General features: G+C 34.5%; 1 protein-coding gene across 1 annotated transcript; it reads right to left on the bottom strand.

Moving 5' to 3' along the window:
- Positions 1–1,988: 1,988 nt before the first annotated feature.
- GIP (gastric inhibitory polypeptide) lies at positions 1,989–7,960 on the bottom strand (the record flags this gene model as incomplete). The annotated part of the gene is made up of 4 exons (XM_081970627.1): positions 1,989–2,085; positions 3,350–3,484; positions 6,018–6,146; positions 7,887–7,960. The coding sequence occupies 4 exons, from the start codon at positions 7,958–7,960 to the stop codon at positions 1,989–1,991; spliced, it is 435 nt and encodes a 144-aa protein (XP_081826753.1).
- Between the last annotated feature and the right edge of the window lie 14,030 nt (positions 7,961–21,990).

Raw genomic sequence — 21,990 nt, 5'->3', positions numbered from 1 at the left:
ATTTTGGGACCAACACATTTGGAGAGTGCCAGTCTGGAGAAAGATACTGTTGGGCATATCTTACAACAAAGTTTATAAAATTGTATAATCCCCTTGTACTTAATTATTCCTTGACAACAGCACTTTCCTGTCTTGATTCTCTTTTTAGCTATGCCTAATAAATTCTATTTTTCCCCTTGTGTAAACTATCCCACATCTTCAACATACATTCATTCATACATACATACATACATACATACATACATACATACATACATACACACATACATAATCTGTACAAGTAGTTCTTGATTTAGAACCATTTGGTGACTGTTCAAAAATAAAATGGCATAAAAAAGTGACTTATGACTAGTAGTCACGCACAAGTATCTTGCAATATCCCCATAGTCATAAGATCAAATTTTGAGTGCTTGGCAACTGGCATATATATATATATATATATGACATTTGCACTGCTGGGGCCATTTGATCACCATTTTAATTTTCTCAGCTGGCTTCTGACAGAGAGAATGGGGGAAGCCAGATTTGTTTTACAATTGCATGATTTACTTAACAACTGGAGCAAAAAAAATTGTAAAATGGGTACAACTTACTTAACTGCTTTGCTTGCCAATGGAAATGTTAGGCTCTATTGTGGTTGTAAATCAAAGACTACCTATGATACATTGTCTCTCCTTATATATAAGGTGATTCACTATCACTGTCCTATTGAGAATGTACTTTCAAAGTGTGCTTTGAATGTTCCAGGCTGTTGGGAGCATGCTTCATTTCTTCTGGTGACAGGCCAGTCCTCATTTGCCCTTGGTATGCCTTTTGTTTTGTGTTCCTTTTATATTCCTCATCCTATGCTTGACACCAGATTCTCTTCAAGCTTCCAAGGAGACAAGGAGAACAGGAAACAAAAGCCGAGCTCTGCAACTTTGGTTGAGGAAGAAGAGGTTGTACTAATCTACTTTCACACAATACATATCCTGAAATGCATTCCATTTATTTGGAGATGCAGAAGCTCAACTTTTCCTCATTGCAGCATTAAGAGAATTAGAGATTTTTGTTGCTTATTTTCACATTTCTCTGCAATTCTTAGTTTTGGAGATACGGTATTTCTCTCCCAAATTGTTTTTATTTATTGGGATAATTGAAGAATCTGACTCTTAATTGTACATAACCTCAGATGCTTGTCTAAATCTAAACCTATGTTTGAGATGAAAGTTAAAAGCCTCAAATCACTGAATTACTTAGAAATAGAATGTGAACCTCTTTCGGGGTTTTATCCACAGCCTGTAATAGCTCACCAATTAACAAATAACAACCTTTTCCAACCAGATGTTCTTTTGTTTTGTTGGACTACAAGCTCCATGAGCATACTGATTGGGAACAATGACAATTATTGATGGCCAATATTGTGGTCTTTAACAGAGGTCTCATATCCCCATTTCTGTTCTTATTGAATAACAAGCTAAATCATTTATCGGCTTGAGAATAAATCATTTATTGTCAGTGTCAGCATTGACAAACTCATTAATAAAGAGTACAAAGTAGTTCAAATTGAAAAAGGAAAAGTAGATCCAGCTTCTTCCTCTAGGAATCTATGGAATTCTGAAAAATTATAAATGAATATGGTGAAAAATATAGTTTGGTAATAGCCTGACGATTTTAGAAAAAAAGGCAGTGTATGATCAGTACAACCATTTTTATCCATATCTTACAAACCCCAAACAAATTTTTCAATTTGAATAGTTTCAATATATTGGTTAAATGAAGTTGCAAATAATTACAGTAAACTGTATATCCCCCCCCCCCTTGTGAAGCAATAAGTGTATGATTACCGATTAGCAACAGTGAAGAGAAGTTCTCTCACATAAATTTTGACTGTGGACCTCTCACTAGACAGGATACTGTTTTTGTGTTTCAATGAAAGACCCATGAAAGACAGTTGATACGGTCCTGGTCTTCAGAACAAGGAAGATGTGAATAAAAGAGTGATTTACTCACACTAGCTTACAGAGGTCAGCAAAAATCAGCCACACCAGAAATTCTTGCCTCTGGATGTTCTTCCATTCATCTGAATCCATTGGAAAGGAAGGTCTACAAGAGAAAGACTATGGAATCTCAAAGACCAAGACAAGCAAACAAAAGAAAGAGTTATTAATTTTCTGGATGAAGCTGAGAGGACATCCCTTCCACAAATTTATAATTGCTTAGGTAACAAAAATATTAGGTCAGTATCTAGGATTGTGGAGCATCTTTCAGTATGCAGAGCCCATTAGGGCATTTTATAATATTTTTTTATTTGACAGCTATTTTTATCCACAGCATTTAGAAGAGGTTGATACCAATTTGTAATCAGTTACAATCATCTAATTTAATCTGTACTACAGAAGAAAAACCAATTCAAGAGCCTAAATTAAAAACTGTTATACTCCCTTTGTATGTAGCAAAGGTGGAATTTATGCCTAGTTAAATTGTCTCTGTAAATATACAAAATGTGAGTTGTATTCTTCACTTTTATGACACTTTGTTTTTAGTCTTTCCTGCCTTTTTTATTTTGCTTAACTAAACTGTTGTTCAAAAAATGAAAGTATATTGGAAAGAGATCAAACTGGAACCAAGCTAATTCTTCATGGAGACTGTTCTGATTTTTTTTTTAAATCAAGAGAAATCTGATAGCATCTTCTCTGAATGCTGTAATAATGCATTTTATTAAAAGATATAAGTTTTTATGACTTGCAGTTTATTCCATCCGATGCTGTGGAGTTTGTAGCAGCTTTGCTTGCCATACAGGAGGAAGATACTCCAGAGTATCTTCTGGAAAGATAAATGCCATTTTTAATGTCCCCAAAGGCATTAAAGGCACATTCTCTCTCTCTCTGTACATTAGCTGTTTGAAATCTCATGGTGGAATGGGAGAAGACAGGGAAACTTTAATCTGAAATTAATATCTCCCATTGGTCTCAAATAAATTTGGAATTCCCTGAAAAGTTAGAAAATCGAAGAAAAAGTAAAACTAACTTAAAAATATGAAATATTCTACAAAAGCTGGGTGGAACAACGAAAGCTTGAGAGGTACTTTCTTAAAGGAGTTTCTGCGTGATCACAGCCATTGTAGTTTGTAGACCATGGTTTTCAAAGCCATTGTAGTGAAGTGGTTAAAATGCATTATTGCAGCCATAGATTTCCCACAATCAATGTTTATCTTTCCTAATATTTGATTGGGATTTACAACAATTGTAATCCAAAATAATTGGAGGTTACTTAGTTGGTTAAGGCTGGTTTTGCTTTTCATCTGGAATGCAACCACTTCTCTTGTGATAAAAATAAAATAAAATCTTCAGTGGTTATCTTTGCTCACCTCTGCTTTCCTATGATTTGTAAAAGCCATCCAATGTAGTCCTTTGCTTCCTGAGTCTCTCCAGCTTCATTGCCTTGATTTCTTTCATCTGACATTGTGATATCAGCTTGTCTCTTGGATGGTTCAAGTTTGTTTCTGGGGTGCAGAGAGGTACAAGAGGTTTAACTTGGGAAATCTGAGGAGTGCCATTCCAATTTATAGCTTCTAATTTATATTCAATTTTACCTACAAGTTAAATGAAGAATATATATTTTTCCGATCTAATGTTATTTCCACAATAGGGCTGCAAGAATATTTTACATTTCTGCATGCAGCCCTGCATTTTTCTGCATTTAATCCACTCCCCTATTATAATTTTCACAATTTGCTTTCAGTCTAGAATAGACATAGATGATTCTTTTTTTCCTCAGGGCCAATAGTTGTTTAAGATTTTAGGGTTTTGTTAAAATAACAAAATACTTCAGTAGGAATGGTGATGATATTATATCCCTTCAAGGATTGATACAGTGGATTTTTAATATCATTTGTGGAGGTTCAAGAGTGTCTTTAAAGATTAAGGAAAGGGTTAAGGATACATGTGAATTAGGATACCTATTTTATTTTATTTTTAGTTAAAATCAATAGCATACCAATACTGCTCAGCAGATTGGAACCATTTAAACTTTGGACTACATCTGGTCCATGGATTATATTTTATCCATCCTTGTTATATCACTTCAGTTCTGAAAAACCTATCTGTCTTTATAGTTATCCATCTGATTTTATCATATTAAATTCCTTTTTATTCCTGAAAAGCTCATATAGCATCTAAAGAGGTTATTCCATTTAACAGTCATAATGACCTCGGCAGATACTTTTGTCCATTAATATGGCATTCCATCCATGAAGCCACACTAAAATATGTGAATTCTCTTCCTTTGAAATATGTCCAGTGTAGTATTGGGTGGGGATATTTTGTAAAGTTACAGCACTTAATAATAATTAGAAGTTGGTTTACCTTGAAGAATTTTCCTAAGCATTGAAAATCACTTTAGTGTTCCAGAAAATCTGAGCTAATGCCAAGGTTAATTCTCACATATTCATTTCATTTTCCTTTATATAAATGAATTATTTCTAGCAATTAATTACATCAGGAGGTAATTTGGAATGGTTCATAATAGTAATTATTTTTTGGTGTACTCATAAAGTGAATTCATGTAAATGAGCACATACAATATAGATCTTGGATAGTAGTGTTGTTTTGATAAGAATCTTGGGTAAAAAGTTGAGGAATTTACCAAGAGATAATTGCAAGGCCATGTAACTTTTGAGACCCCACTATAATATCATTAAGTCTAAATCATTATATTAATTAGAGTTTAAAATGGCTTTGCTACATGAGTGATTTTATCTCCAGGCTAACGCAATGGATACCATAATCCATGACAAAATGAAAAAAAAATCTAAATCTAAAGAGATGGTCAAAGTTTCTAAAATGTTTAGAATTTGAGCCCTAGGTTGTCACATATTCTTTTATAAAATTGCACAAGACTTTAATCATTTATAATTTTAATTGGAAATAGTATTTGATTTGTTATATCATAGACACTATCCAGAGAAATTGCATATAACTTATATGACCATTCCTATTCTGTCTTGCTGAATCATAGTGAACATTTTTTACAAAAGAAAAGCATATTATACGCATGAAATACACTATAGATTTTTGTTAATTTTTGGCTTACAAATCGCGGATAATTTTTTAAAAAATATTTCATACTAACATCTAGACATGTGATAGCGAACCTGTGGCATGTGTACCAGAGATGGCATGCAGAGCCCTCTCTGTGGGCACGCACTGCATCGCTAGCTGCTCTGGTTCTGATGCATACATGCGCACCGACCAGCTGGTCTTTGTAGGTGCCAGAGTGCCGGAAAATGGCCCCAAAACCAGGCTGTTTTCCAGACCATTTCCAGGCTGTTTTTGACTTGATAAATGGCCCAATAAACGGCTCAAAAAAACAGGCCATTTTTGGGACCATTTTCCAGTGGTCCAGCGCCCATGAAGACCAGGTGGCTGGGGTGCATGCACACACATTCCGGTTTGGGCACTCAGTGCCAAAAAGATTCGCCAACATTGATCTAGACGTATGAAGGCATCAATTATCACAATGGATGGAAAATTACATGAGTTGCCACACCAAGTTGTGGAATATTGGTACTAAACATATATTTTAGCCTGGAGTGGGTTGCTGCCAGCATTATTGCCAGTTCAGTGCATGCGTGCTTTGCACATGTGACCTGTCTGCATGTGCAGTTGCCTGTAAATAGGTCTGTACATGCGTAGAACATTAAAAAATGCCCCCCAAAAATGCGGTGACCAGGGAACCAGTTCTGCTGGCGCTGCCGGTTCTGCAATCCAGGCCAACATTCCATGAACCAGTAGCAACCCATTTCTGATTTTAGCTGAAGTTAGTCTTTTCATCCTTAAATTCATTTCTCCAATGTTATTGGGAATATTTTACAGTATATTCAACTAGCTCATTTTTGATACTGCTATGAAGTAGAAAAACAATAATGAGCTTCTTACATGATTTTCCTTATACATTCACTCAATCTTTCAAGCTATGGATTGACTAATATATTCCTTCTCCTGGATAAATCAAAACAATCTGTGATATTGACTTACTCATTCTTGTTCTCCCTATGGTTCAAGAGCCACTCCACAAAGTTCTTCTTCAGCATGTTGTCCAATGTTCGACTATAATCACTTGCTAAGGTTCCCTCAGAATACCGCCTTTGCAGAAATGTGGAGTTTCTTATATTTTCCATAAGAATATAGAGGAAAACACATGGGCCAAGTTTACATACTGCATCAAGATATGGTCTGCATAACTATGATTTCTTGAATAAATGCTTTTTGATTGGGTTTGCCTTCCACAATAAGCTAAAACTAACCCTGTATGCTGAACACAGTGACTGACTCTAATCAAATATGTACTTGTATGTATGTGAGAAATCAGTTTCTCTTTTCCATTTAGAGAGCTAAGTCTTCTAACAATTTATTGATTCAAAATGGTTTGTCATATTAGGAATGCATGCAGGGGAAGTATCAAAAGAGAAAAACGTTTGAAAAGCTTCAAATGATTATTTGGAAAACCATCTGAATTTAGGTTTAAGATCTGAGACCTACACTTGGTCTTCGCCCAGAGATGTTGAGAGTTGGCATATAACTTTAATTAATAATAACAATAATTACGATGATGATTTCTTTTTAATTTAAGTATACTTTAAGTCAATATTTCAATGAAGAAATAATCTGCAGATTTGCAATAGTCTCAAACAAAACTGTGTATTCCAAAAGGCAGAGAAACTGGAAAGAATGCAGAGAAGATCAACAAAGATAATTAGGGGCAGTGGTGGTTGCCAATTTGTTTACTACTAGTTTGGGTGTGCTCCCGTGCATGCTTGCGTGCATGCAACACTTCCCATCGCTGCTACTACTGGTTCGCCCAATCCAGGCAGAACCAGTAGCAACCCACCTCTGATTAGGGGACTTGAGGCTAAAACATATGAATAATAGTTTCAGGAACTGACTTTGTCTAATGGAAAGAAGGACTGGGGTAAACTGATAGCAGGCTTCCAATATATAAGGGGCTATCAGAAAAAAGAGAGGGCCAACCTATTTTCCAAAGCTGGGGTTCCTGCCTGGTTCAGATCCATGACCTGATAGGAACAAGGCAGTGCAAGTTAGTGAAGTTTAACCTGTGCATGCACGGGATCTAAGTCGCATGTAAGACTATCCTCCCCCATCAGTGGAAAAATTCTCTTCCACAAAACTGGTCCCTGATACCAAAAAGGTTGGGGACCACTGTTCCAAGGCACCTGAAGACAGGACAAGAAATAACAGATGGAAATTAATCAAGGAGAGAACCAACTAATAAGAAACCAACCAATAAGAAATTTCCTGACAATTAATCAGTGGAAGAGCTTGTCTTCAGAAGTGCTTCTTCACTGGAGGTTTTAAGAAGAGAGAGATTGGACAGGAATTTGTCTGAAATAGTATAGGAGCATCTTCCAACTTCCAGACAGCTGATGAAGGGAGCAATCTACCCAGCCTCTGTACAGCTAGGATTGTCCAGTGAAGCTGCAGGCAGCACTCTGGTAGAGTGGCAGCATTGAAGTGGCCACCATTTTGCCAAATTTCTATCCCACAAGGATAATGAGAACAAATATTGGATGCATTTTATGCATTAGTCACCTTTGGCTGAAAAATTGTTGCCCTATGATGCACCGTTTTGCCCAGTTGAAGATTACAGACTGAGAGTTTTAGTAATAGAGATACAGATGAAGCTACTATATCCTTAAATGCCCTGGTTAAATATGTTGGATGATTATAGCCATTTTAAAATATATTTCATACATGTAATATAGAAATATATTTGAGTAACATAAAAGTAAAATCCAGTTTAATTGCTCAATATTGATGCAGAAGTAACTTATTAATGCAACTTGCAAACAAAAATTAATATCAAAGCACCCCTATTTATGTATTTACCTGGCACCATTTTCTTCCATCAGCACAAAACTGAGAGAGATCAGAAGGAGAGAGACAACCTTGAAGGCTACCATGTTCACAACTGGAGCTCTGCAATTTAAAAGCATAGGAAACAGAAAAGAAATTCTTCTGAACCAGAGTTTTAAATGAATTTCTTCTACTATGAATTTTCCAAAATATAATTTTTACAAGTTGTGTACAAAATTATAATGCAACCTTATGGAAAGAATGTACATTTGCATCTAAATTCAACAGAATGAGGCCGGTGCCACAGATGCTAGAATCCATTTTTCCTAAATTCCTAACTGTACTCCTAACCAGCCTTCTGTAATCTAGTGCTTTCTAGCTGTGCTAATTTTAATGTCTATAAATCTCAGCCAACTGAGAATTTGGCAGCTGAAGTCCACCCCATCCAGTGATGAATGTCAGATAAAATAAAACTTTACTCCCTTGCCCACCTTCAAAATTAGATTCCAGTACAAATAGTATTGTCTTCTGTGCGTGGAATGAGGAAGTAGATTGACTGTTGCCTTAGAATTGTCCTCATCATTACTTCCAGCCAATCATACTTATCAGCAGTTTATCATCTTTCTACATGGCAAGCTACTTTATATTCCTAAACACAACATCATATAGTGCTTATGTGGTGCTCTTTTGCTCCATACATGTATGGGTTTGGTTTGGGGAGGAAGGAATTTCAATCCTGTAGAAGTAGAAACTGCTCACATCAGTATTGCATCAAAAACTTCAACACTTTTGTAAAACATTTGGGAGGAAAATTCTTGCCAACAAAGGAAAAGGTAGTGAAATGGTGGGATATAGTGCCGTTCCATATACATTAGTTATGAAATGGCTGTGGGCTACTGTTTCTCATTCCATTAGGGATGATTATTTTGTGTTTTTTTAATGAGAGTAAGCCAGCCCTCTGGCCTTCAGAACCCATCTGCTCATTCTATGAATGAGACTAAGGACTACTAAGCCAAATTCCTTTATAAGGGCATCATTACCTAGGATATACTTACTCTGTGGAAAGATTGTTTAACTCTTGCCGGGCTGAGAAATTCTGCTGCACATTTTTTGTTTAGTCAAATGTTAATTCAATTTAAGGAAAGAAAATTTGCTTTCGGGTTTTTTTTTAAACTGAATGTCATGGAGAAACCATCTGAGGGAAGGAAGATTTGAAGAGGAGCAATATCAATCTAGATAATAGTTAAGTAACCCATTTCCATCACCCTCATCATCATTGCCATTTTTCTATTTCAAATCGCTTTCTTCCATTTTCCAAAGGGTCATTGAGCAACAGTATTATTTCTTATTGTAGTAGAATCTGGTCCTCTGACAGCTGAATGAAATCTGAGAACCTACCTGGTCAAGCTGCTTTTCATGAGAGGATTTGGCATCCAGCAAAAAGGATTCCTTATATACCCAAGGGCATGACAAGGCAAACCATTTCCTTAGGAACAACACAGGAAGCTCTGCACCTAATCAAACTAGATTAAAAGCAATTTAGGCCAGCTACTTTTAGGTTCACTGACCTTTGGAGCATGAAAATGCCCTTTTAAATTATGTTTGTATTCCTGGCAATTAAACTTGTGCTGTGTTGCTAAAATGAAGATCCGGTGCATTTTCTATAATTAAAGCCATTAAGCATCCAGATTTCCCCAGAACCACTCCTCGGTTAATTAACAGAACCTAAGGGACCATGCTAGTATACTTTGTCCTGGCTGAGACAATCCTGCATTTGGGTTGCTTTTCTTCTTTGATTTTTGTCGGCTATCTTTCCAGCTGACAAAATGACGGATAGTTCAGCCATTGACCCAGCAGCAGGGAATACAAGTAGAGTATCTAGTAGTCTGTTGGAACTATGTTTTTAATATTTGTTATGGATGCATATAAAGTTGAAAAACTGATTGTGATAATTCTTCCCATTCTATTTTATAGAAAATATAATAATAATAATAATAATAATAATAATAATAATAATAATAATAATAGCCACTACTAGTGCAATTATAAATCAGTATACAATGAAATTGGTTTAGCTTCTACTGGTGCAATCCAGAAAAAATATAGTAGTTTCATAGAAAATAATAAGCCTATATTTTATATTAATTTTAATTATATCATTAATTATATCAATCAAATGACTCACTCCCCCTTATTTTTAAACCTTAAATTTCCCTTTACATTTACATTCCTTGCTTCCTCATGTATAGACACAGTAAAGAGATGGAAGAAAGAGAAGAAGAAGCAGAGGCAGAGGGAGGCGTATTTCAAAAGGGAAGGTATTATACTTTCATGTTTGCACGTTTCTATCAATGTAGCTTTACAATAAGGTAGAATTAGCTCACCCAGTTGTGATTCCTATTTGGTGTATCCCACGAGGCCAACATCAATTTTGCAAATATAGTATCAAAATACAATTTTCATCTGTCTCTTTTGTAGCTTGAGAAATTGGGGAGTGGTTTTTTGGCCTCTTGTTCCATCCACTATCTAATTATCTAGATAGTATCTTAACTATCTAGAAAGAGTGCAGAGAAGAGCAACAAAGATGATTAGGGGACTGGAGACTAAAACATATGAAGAACGATTGCAGGAACTGGGTATGTTTAGCTTAAGAGAAAGAAGGACTAGGGGAGACATGATAGCATTGTTCCAATATCTCAGAGGTTGCCACAAAGAAGAGGGAGTCAAACTATTCTCCAAAGCACCTGAGGGTAGAACAAGAAGCAATGGGTGGAAACTAATCAAGGAGAGAAGCAACTTAGAACTGAGGAGAAATTTCCTGACAGTTAGAACAATTAATCAGTGAAACAGCTTGCCTCCAGAAGTTGTGAATGCCCCAACACTGGAAGTCTTTAAGAAGATGTTGGTTCGCTATTTGTCTGAAACGGTATAGGGTTTCCTGCCTAGGCAGGGGGTTGGACTAGAAGATCTCCAAGGTCCCTTCCAACTCTACTATTGTATTATTATTGTATAATTATGTGCTCTGCTATTTCTTATCTGACTGTTTGCTCTGTAGTATCCAACTCTTTGTCACATAAATGGAAACCTTACAAAAAAGATTGGTTTCTATCTTCCACCAGAGAGACAGCAGAAAGACAACACAAGAAACTGAAGATTTCTTGTGAATCTAGATTTTAGTATAAATAGGGCTTGCATTTAATCCACGGCAATTGCTGAAATTATTTTGTAATGGCTTTAGTGTAGCTTTAGGATTCTAGGACATTTACCAAGAGATTTCTGATAGTAGCATATGACAAAAAAAGGTTACCCTCCCTGAAACTTTAAATGATGAGTTTAAAAAGAGAGCCATTCTCTGTAATGGTCATTATTATTCTCTACAGAAAGCTGTAAAAGATAGATTGTCACCTGGTACAGCAAAAAGTGTGAATCTGGAATAATACTGGAATGATGCCACATATAAAACAGTCCAAATAGCCAATCTAAGCATTATAGGCAGAATTGGTAATCAATTAGTGAGAACTATTTAGTTGAATGGTTTTATAGCCTGTGCGTTCCAGGCTTCGTGCTCCAAGGCAAACTAGATATCATATCACGTTTCCACAAAGTACTACTTGCACATTTGTTTCTCCTTCATTAAGTGCTTCTATGAAATGGAGAGTAAATAGCATGAAATAAATATCTTGTAATATCACAGGCCTGCTGTTAGAAGCAATTGCTTCCCCTTACTTCCTATCAGCCTGTTAGAACAGCAGGAGGAATTTACTTTGGAAAATGCAACACTACTATGAAAACATCATATCACATATTTTATATATAGTACTTGGAAGAAGAACCACCAGGCTGGCAACTGTGAAATGTTTGGTTTTGGCACCATTTTATAGCCATTGCTGTTTCCTTCTAATTGCGTCTCTGGTGGAGCAAAATGTTGAACAAGTTGATTACTCTAAAAATGCTTTATTTTCTTGGGAACAGGGGGAAAAGCTATACCCATAATCTTTACTTCCCAAGTACGTCATTCAACAATGGTTCAAACTTACAAAAAAGTAGATTTAGGTTCTCAGACTTACAGTCATCCCAGTATGATCATCTGATCACAATTCAGGCACTTGGAACCAGCATACATTTATGATGGTTTCGGTGTCCTAAGATCGACCTTCATACAAATTTGTGACCTTCATACAAATAAGAACAAAGTCTTAGGAAAACTGGCAATAAGTTGTAAGTCGTGGTCATGTTATGTCACGCTTAATGACAGGTGATTCACTTAATGATTGCAGTGAAATTGATGTCATAAGTATGATGCAGTGTGGTGATGTTTCTTTTAATGACTACTTTGCTTAATAACAAAGTTGCCAGTCCCGGTCATGAACATTAAGTGATAACTCTCCCTACTTTTACTGAGTCAAGGATAGTTTGAACCCTGCTATTGCAGACTTTCATGGCAATACCTTGGGTTGATTCCACAATCAGTGACAATATCATGGGACAATGTATACATATGGGATCCTTAGAGATCTGTTCATATATTTCCACAAATACAATACTTTTTGAACAGAAGTAGTTTTTCCATTAAAGCTAGAATAATTGTGAATAAAAGCTAAGGTTGGAAAGCTGACTTTGCAAATAGAAAACCAACACATCAAGATAAAAAAGCCTCATTTTAGTTGTCGGGCTGCATGTTTTTTTTTCCACTTAAATGTTGAAATAGAATATGCAAAATCTTGCTCTATCCCATTTCTGATTCAAAATGTAGAATGAAATTGTATGACTGCATGGGTTGTTATACGAAGTAGAAACAAATTATGGCTACTCTTACATTAATTCAATTTATAATCTAGGAAACAGGTAATTGCTGAAAGGGGACATGTAGCTACATCATGGATAACAAATGGCCTGTTTCACAAAATTAATAGTTGCACATTAAAATGTGTTCAACATTGCAACTCGAGCTCCTTTTTCCTAAAATACCTGTTGAGTACCGTTCATCTCTGATATTAAATCTTTCTCTGATTCATTTAATTGATTCTTCTTCTCGCAGACAATAGGCAATCAGATTCAGTATTGAGTTTTCATCTGCCAAATAGTGGGATTGTTCTCTCCCCCCTTCCTCCCACCCTCTCTCTTTCTTTCCCCTCCCCCTCCCTCCCCCTTTCTCTCTCCCTTTCTCTCTCGTCCCTCTCTCTTTCTCCCTCCCACTTTCTTTTGCTCCCAAAATTGCAATGGGCAGACTGTTAACCTTCCAATGCCACCAGAGGGGGCCGGTTGGCCATTTTCAATCTAATATTCCTATTTCAGAGTGAGATGGGGCAGGTAGAGTTTCATGATTATGATACACTTTATTGTACAGTTGAAAAAGACACTATTAGAATCCCCTCATTGTATTTGTACTAATGCTTTGCACCTCTTGCAGGATTCTTCTTTCTGTTCCAATGTGAGAAACAATATCTTTCTGAAGTCGAAGATGGACAGACATCCAAGAATATAGGGTTATTGGTTATAGTACTGTCTAGTGGGAGTAAGAAATTTTATTATTACACTACACAACATGTTAAGTGGCATAAGTATAAATCAGTTTCTTTTGTTTTTTGCTCATTCACACACATTGAGAGCTGTTTGGTTGTTTTTAACCTAAAGTAGCAATTACATTATATTTTAGTCCAGGAGTTAGGAATGTGCTCATCTCTTTTGTATCAGAAAATAATGTATTTATTTGTTTATATACTTTAGAGACAGAAAAACTACAGGGAAAAAATGAGAAATTTGTTTTTGCTTTAAACCAGCTGCATTATTCTCCTCTCAAAAGAAGCATTTAGAAAAAAGCATGTTAGGAGGAGGAATTACTCCTTAACAATGCCAGTGGGGTAAATTATGACAGAAAGAAGAAATGCAAAATATAAAGCTTCACTTCATAAAAGAATAATATGGAATTTTTTTAAAAAAATATGAGCTTAAAACCTGATTTTTACGACGCACATCCTCATCCACATCAAAGTGCAACTTACTTAAATGTTTACTTAAAACATTTTAAAACAATTACCATAAAAATAATGTATTGTTAATAAAAGTAATAATGTGTGAAACACAATATTGTAGTATGTTCCTTAGCAATGCTCGGCTTATCCAGCCAGGTATTCACTTTTGCTTTTTGTTTTGAAATGTGTCAGCATTCTGTGGTCATCAAACATAATTTTTCTCATTGGACTACTTTTTCTTGCTTCTTCCCCTCAAAAATGTGGGCTTTTCCAGTTGTATTAATTGCAGTAGATCCATTAAAATCAAAAGTAGTTTATTGAACCTCTTTTTTAAAGGCATATATCTAGATTTAGTCCTCCACAGAGATAGCTGACATCTCTTTCTTGTCTTTTGAGGATGTCTTTTTGGCTATTTTAGAAAAGGTACTCTGAACTTTGGAACTAGGGATAATTATGAAATAATATTAAATCCTCCTTACAGTTGTTATTAGAGGTCTTGGCTTTTGCTAGTCTCTAGAGTGTTTTCACTGGCAGTTTCCCATAAAAGATATACTATGATGTATACCCAAAGTAGCGAGTATAACTAGCAAACCTTAGTTTAAACCCATTACTATGAAGAAGGGCAAAAGGATTTCAGAGAGACAATGAATGATTTGTTTCAACCTTTATTGTAGAGAAAGAAAAGGAGAGAAAAACTTGGAAAACTTATGGCATTAACTATGTTTTAGTGATTTATCCTTATTTCTTGTACTTGTTGGTGTATGCATATGTGGTTATGTATGTATGTATGTATGTATGTATGTATGTATGTATGTTATATATATATGCATGTAATATATGTATGTGTATACATGTGTATATATATTTAATATTGTTAGCCACCCAGGGTCATTTTTGAGATGGGCAGTCATATAAGTCTATTGTAATGAATCAGTTAAACTAAATGACTTACTAATATCACATTGTAACAATTCATCTGAAAGTTCTCCCAAATAATGAAAATGACAAAGAATTTAGAACAGTAAAACCTCTGAAATATTCACCTACTTAGTTTTAACATCAATCCCCTTGATTTTTTGATAATGATAAAAAGTTAAATCTCTATAAAAGAAATTGAGAATGGTGGCAGCAATCCATACAATTTACAAAATATTAGCAGACTCATCAGTAACAGATAAAAATATACAAGTGTACTTGTATAAACAAAATTATGTCTATTTAATCTTGTCTGATATAAAAGGAATGTTCACCATGTCGCTTGGACTACATTGTCCATCATTTATGTTAATTATTTAGGCACCACCTCTGAAGGACATCAGTTTTGAATGACTGATACAGATAATATATGTTGGCTTGACTTGGTCTTTGATCATAAGTGTGTGTGTGTGTGTGTGCGTGTGTGTGTGCGTGTGTGTTTGTTTGTTACATTGAATTATGTATAAAAAGGCTGGATGAAATAATAATAGAATCTTAGGTATTGGCAAAATTTCCATCTATCAATTACAAAAAGCTACACTGCTTGAATCTGCACATATACTAAATTGATACATTATCATATTCTAGATTCTGGGAAGAACTTGATACAAATGCTTTTTCTTTTTTGCCAGTCAACACCAGTAAAGAACTGGCAGTTGTGATTTCACATTGTTGTGTACATAATAATAATTTTAAAAGCCCATAAACAAATAATAATGTACTGGATTTTCAAAGAGTTTTTTTTTTTACAAAAAAAAATCATTTGCTTGGAAAGAGTTGTTAGTGCCTGTTTTAAAGGCTTGTTTGTTTGCTTGCTTGCTTTGGTCCCTTCAAGTCAGTTTTAGACTTCTGGAGATTCCCTGGACAAATTTTCCCTGCAATTTTCTTGATAAGATTTCATTAATGGTTTGTCACTGCCTCTTCTCCAGGGCTGAGAGCGACTGGCCCAACCTGCATAACCTTACCAAGCTGGCTTTGTGTTTTGTGCCTAAGACAGGTCTAGAGCTCATGGTCTCCCAATTTCTAACCTAACTGCCTTAACCACTACACAATCTTTAAATTGAGGGATTTTAGGATTAGAAAATGATTAAATAACAGGCAGAAAGGATTAGTAGAATTTTGCTTTACTTTGGAAATCAAAGGAATAGGCACTGGGGTGGTATAGGGCAACACACAAGAAGGAATAACCAACTTCAGAATTCAAATTCTAAGAATAATTTACTCAGGCTGCTTAAGAACCTCAGTATGGACAATAACATGGCAAATGAGATTTAATGTAAAGAAATGGAACCTGTAACATATTTTTGTAGCTTTGGGTGCTGGTTTTCAAGATTGCAGTTGCTTCATCACACCCTCCCCCTGTTTTTTTCTTTCCTTTTAATTAAAATTGACTGCATATTTTCAGTCTTCACTGGACATCTTTTCAGTGGTTTTCTCATTAGGTATTTTTTTTCTCATTCAAATATTTAAGTGTCTTGTACTGTCTCAGAAAAATTGGGTATAAATGTGTTTGTATGTATGTATGTATGTATGTATGTATGTATGTATGTATGTATGTATGTATATGTGTATATGTATGTGTATATGCATATGTATATATATATATATATAAAAACAGGCAGTTGGGAGTCTTTGTACTAGTTACTTTCTTTCATCCCTAGCCAGTTGAAAACATTTATCTGCCATCCCACATTGGATAGATTTCAGCTGATTTTATATATGTGTATGTATGCATATTAACCTGCACATATGTATACATGCACCCCTAAACTAAAACTAAAATTTAAAAAATCTGGAGAGGAAGAAATGTAGTGATGTGGATTGCTCAGTGAGAACATAAATTCAAGGGTGTTGTAGAAAATGTTTTGAAAGACATTTTAAAGCAATCTTTGTGGCTTTAAGATGTGTGAACTTCCAAATCCCAGAATTTCTTAGCCAGCAATGCTCTCTGGGAATTTTAAGAGTTGAAGTCCACATATCTTAAAGCCACGAAAGTTGAAAAACACTGTTGTAAAGAATGATACTGTTGTATAATGTTTTTACATCAATCTCTGGTGCATCTACATTTAAATTATTACACACATTCTGATTGTTTTAAACAACTAAATATAATAATATAAAAAAGATGTGGAGACTCTTGAAAGAGTGTAGAGAAGAACAACAAAGATGATTAGGGAAATGGATGCTAAAACATATGAAAAATGGTTGCAGGAATTGGGGTAAAGAAAAGGGAGTCAATCTATTTTCCAAAGCACCAGAAATCAAGACAGAAAACAATGGATGGAAACGAATGAAGGAGACAAGCAACCTAGAACTTAGGAGAAATTTCCTAACAGTGAGAACAATTAACCAGTGGAACTGCTTGCTTTCATAAGGTATAGGTGCTCCATCACTGGAGGTTTTTAAGACTTTGGATAACCATTTGTCTGAAATGATATAAGCCAGTCTCCTGTTTGAGCAGGGAATTAGGCTAGAAGATTTTCATAGTCCCTTCAACTCTGTTACTCTGTTCAGTTCTATTTGTGGTACTAGGGAAGGATCAGAAAATGTATAGTTGGAAATAACAAGTGTTTGAAACATCTGCTATATGAAGAAAACTTAAAATGTTCTTCCCTAATCTCTTTCAAATAAGAAATGGGCTGAAAATTCTGAAAATTTCAGTCCCAATATATTTGGGCTCCAGGTTGAGAAGACTGACTGAAGTATATGGGATATTTTAGTTTAACAGATGATAATTTTGGTGGTGGGTAATGGTGTAAAAGGGATGCGGTGGCTCAGTGGCTAAGACACTGAGCTTGTTGATCAGAAAGATTGGCAGTTCAGTGGTTTGAATCCCTAGCAGCACATAACAGAGTGAGCTCCCGTTACTTGTCCCACTTCTGCCAACCTAGCAGTTTGAAAGCAGGTAAAAATGCAAGTAGAAAAATAGGAACCACCTTTGGTGGGAATATAACAGCATTCCCTGTGTCTTTGGCATTTAGTCATGCCGGCCACATGATCACAGAGATGTCTTCGGACAGTGCTGGCTCTTCAGCTTTGAAACAGAGATGAAGTTTGAAATGACTAGCACATATGTGCAAGGGGAACCTTTACCCTTATCTTAATGGTGTAAAGCTTTGCAAAATGCTAAATGTAATGAAGAGAGCAGATCATTTAACTCAGGTTTTTCAAACTCGGCAATTATAAGATGAGTAGACTTCAACTCCTACAATTCTGGCTGGGGAATTCTGAGAATTGAAGTCCATATCCATCTGTAAGTCACCAAGTTTGAAAACACACAGATTTAACTCTTCTTCTCTATGCCTGTGTCACTGAAAATGTTTTTGGTAATGCTTCTTAGTTTTACTGAGGAAAGATTTCTTTGAACTGCAAATAGCAATTTTGGAGAGGCAATATCTACGGAAAATTGCAAAAGTTATGTATTGTAGAAACATACATGTGACATTTATTAATCTGTACACAGACTGTGCTGTTTTTTCACATTCCCCAAGAATGTACAGTAATAATATAAATACACAACATATAAAGATACATAATTGGGATGAAAGTAATAATTCAAATATGTACTGACAAGTACTTGCACTTTAAATACATTTACCATGCTTTTATATGCATTTGCAGGTTTGTACATGTATTTGTATAGCAGACAACATTTATAGGTTGTGAGTCTTTATATCCCCTTATATGTTCCTGTGTAACTCTCAAGGTGTAGGTATTTTTCCATTCAATTGTAGAATTTAGTGTTTTAACATAACTTTAAAATAAAAATATTGTAAAAGTAGCACTGTGTTTTGGTAATCAGCAGATACAAAATAATAATTACCTCTATAGAAAAATTGCCTTGTGACCATTCTTCCTGTGACATGGAACTATGGAGCAGTGACATTTATGAGGACATGTACAAAAGGAGGAGGGGGCTGTTGAACCCACAAGCATTTATAACTTTAGTTTGGGCTTGTATCCGTGTGACTTTTCACTGATTCCTGATTGTGCTGGGTGAGGAAAAGAAAAAGCAGCTTCTGGGTTTAAGAGGACGACACTTTGGGGGAGCTGTCAGGCTATGTCTCTCTCCTCTTCCCTCAAATGAAAGACGCTTGTAAAACATGGGTATAAACTTACCAAACAATATATAGAATGGGAAATGCAATAAACAGTTGGAACAAGTTGGTAACCTCCTTTGCTGCGGTAGAGGCAGATCAGTAGTTCTATGGGAAAAGATATAAGGCCCCCAAAGTAGAAAAGTGGTTTTTTTTTCACTCCAGCATATTCTTGCATTACATGTTGCTTGTGACAAGGTTCCAAAACACCCAAAAGAATAGTAACTGCTTGTGTGTGTTTTTGATTCTAAGGATAATAAACAGTCCTCTTCCTGCCCAAATCTCTTTTCATTTTCAACTTCAGAGCTTCCTCAAATTGAGCCCCTTTTATATAGGTTGTACTGTGCTGGATAAGACTGTGGAGTTACATAGGGTTACTGATGTTGGCAATCTGCCTTTCAGGATGAAAGGTACACCAGAGGCTCTCATACCCTGCACTGACCAACTATACTGATGTCATTGGGTAGGATAAAAGCAGAAGATGGCACTACCATGTTTTTGTGCACATATGGAAGGTGAATATATGACCATGGATTTGCAAAATTAATGATATACAGATTGATAACTTCTTTCTCTTAAGGCATCAACCATAAAGATCAAAAGCTTGATATAATCATTTCAAGTTTCATTTCTAAAATAAAAGAAGAAAATTCTGTGTAATTATCTTTACCCAATTATTCAGTTCTAATATGCAGCATGACTGTCCTTTTAAATTGCTTCTTAGATATGTCAAACTTTATCTCCAGAATGATTAGATGAAATGTAATCCCTCTAAAGATCTACATCATTATAAATGAAGTTGTTTCGAACAATACCACATTAGCAGACAGAAAAATGAAAAGCTATACTCTACTTAATGAAATTGCCTCTAGTAGTATTTGAACTAGAGTATCTCTGTTTCAATATTAGTACCTTTGTTTGAAGGTTGTCTTTTTACACAGTGGTACAACTTCTGTTCTTCATCGTCTTTCTATTTTGATTCACAATACTCAACAGATTGAAGTAGGATATAGATTTTAACAGTACAATAAAAATGCCAAATTATAATATGATGAGGTTGGGTTAATTTTGGCTTGCATGTTTGCAAATTTAGTTACTGTAATCTCTTAAGGTTTCTGGCTGAGCATGTTATGTAACCTACCAGTTATGGCTTATTAAATAAACCATTCTTAACCAAAGTTTCATTGCAACAAAAACAAAATGCTGATAGTAGATAAGCACATGAAATGCATGGGTTAATTTGCTAATGCAACCTACTACCTGCAGATATGCAGACTGCTGGCTAGTATTGATGTGATTTGTAATCTAACACATCTGGAGAAAATCAAGATTGTAGAAAGCATTTCTAAGGCTTAGTTTTAAAAGGAGAAACTGCTGTCCAAAATCATGTTGTCTAAAGTTAATGTGCAACTTTCTAACGGAATGACACATCCTGATTAATCTCCCTTCAAATATTTTTAAGCAAAGAAACTAGTTATTCTAAAAAATATGTTCATCTGATTTAATGAAAAAAAAATGGGATTAGTGGCAATAAATAGATATTGGAAAGTGATATCAATATCAAAGGTGACAAGGTGAGGCTAAGGCTGAGGGAGGAAGATTTCTCCTTATATCTTTGTCCATTATTGAAATTTACCTTGTTATTGGTTAACTTCAAATGGGAAACATATTTGGATTAATTAAAAATCAGAAGCAACTTAAAAGTTAGTTTTTAAAAAGACAACTGTTTTTATCCTTTCTAGATCTTACTAATTATATACTCTATTTTCAGAAAAATATAGATTTAAATTTTATTAATTTCCAGGGGGAGGGGCAAAAATAAAAAAAATCATAAAGAGATTGCATTAAATTTCAGGCATTCTCATGACTTATGTAGTGAAATAAATTTTGAAATAATTATTTTGGAATCAAATATATAAGAAACTCATATCTAAATAGAGTAAGATAAGTCATGAATTCCTAGACTTTAACTCCTTTTGCTCCATAATCAATATACAATTCTTTAGAGTGATTTTTTTATTTCTAATTAAAATTCTTATTTGTTTTATATCTGAAGTTCTGATACACAGTTCATTATCAAATAAACTTTAAATATTAGAATTTATCTTAACTAGTTTTAAACTGTAGATGTTTCAGTGTAATGTACATTTTCTTCCTAATTTTTCAGCATACATTTAGTTATCTGGAAATATATTTTTTAATTTTTTAAAAATTTATTATTAAATTTATTGACTGCTCATCTTACCACAGGATAATTTTGATACATTATATCTTCCTGGGCAATCTATTTATACATACATTCCTAGGACTGCACTCTTATATTTAAATTCAGCTGTTTATTAAAATATTAAGTGATTTAGCAGGTATTGAATTTTCAGCTTAAAAAAGAACTAACTAAATGTAAGTTTGATAAAAATAATAATTGTCAATTTCAATAGTATACAATGAATTTTTAATATACAATAAAATACATTAAATGTGTCTGATATATACAAAAAATAACTGATTTTTGTATATATTTGATGCAAATCTGCCATACACAACTAATGGCTTATTGAGATTGTAAACAAAAAGAAAAATTAAAAAGGTTTTAAAAGATTATTTTTATCAAATTTATATCACTTATGAGAAAGCCTAACAATACAGATTAAAAGAAATGAAAATAATTTGCTTTATTAATAAAAATAAATTTCCAGAAAAATAAGTTACATTGGGCTGTTAATAATTAGAGGAAAATCAGATAAATGAGAATTTCAATTGAAATTTTTTTCATGTTTTCAATTTAACTTTCTTATTCAAATGAAGTATCAATTATCCCAAGAGGCTTTAAATATAATAATATAAGTTGAAGGAAATATAATAGAAAAAAAGAAAGATGAAATGAAGACAATAGAGAAGTTAATTCTGCAATATTCTGAAGTTAGTTAAGAGGCAATATTCTAATTTTAAGAAGGAAAAAGAAAAAAAACCCTAATATACTCTTGATAAAATGTAATCATCAAATGTTAAATTATTATTAGTTCTTTTTGCAACAATTGAGTAGAGGCAGATTTCCCCATTCTTAAAAATGATTTTGCAAGTTTCATTATTTAG

Source organism: Natrix helvetica (genome assembly GCF_964273705.1).
Source record: "Natrix helvetica genome assembly, chromosome: Z".
Lineage (NCBI taxonomy): Eukaryota > Metazoa > Chordata > Lepidosauria > Squamata > Natricidae > Natrix > Natrix helvetica.
This window is presented reverse-complemented; position numbering and strand designations above follow the sequence as displayed.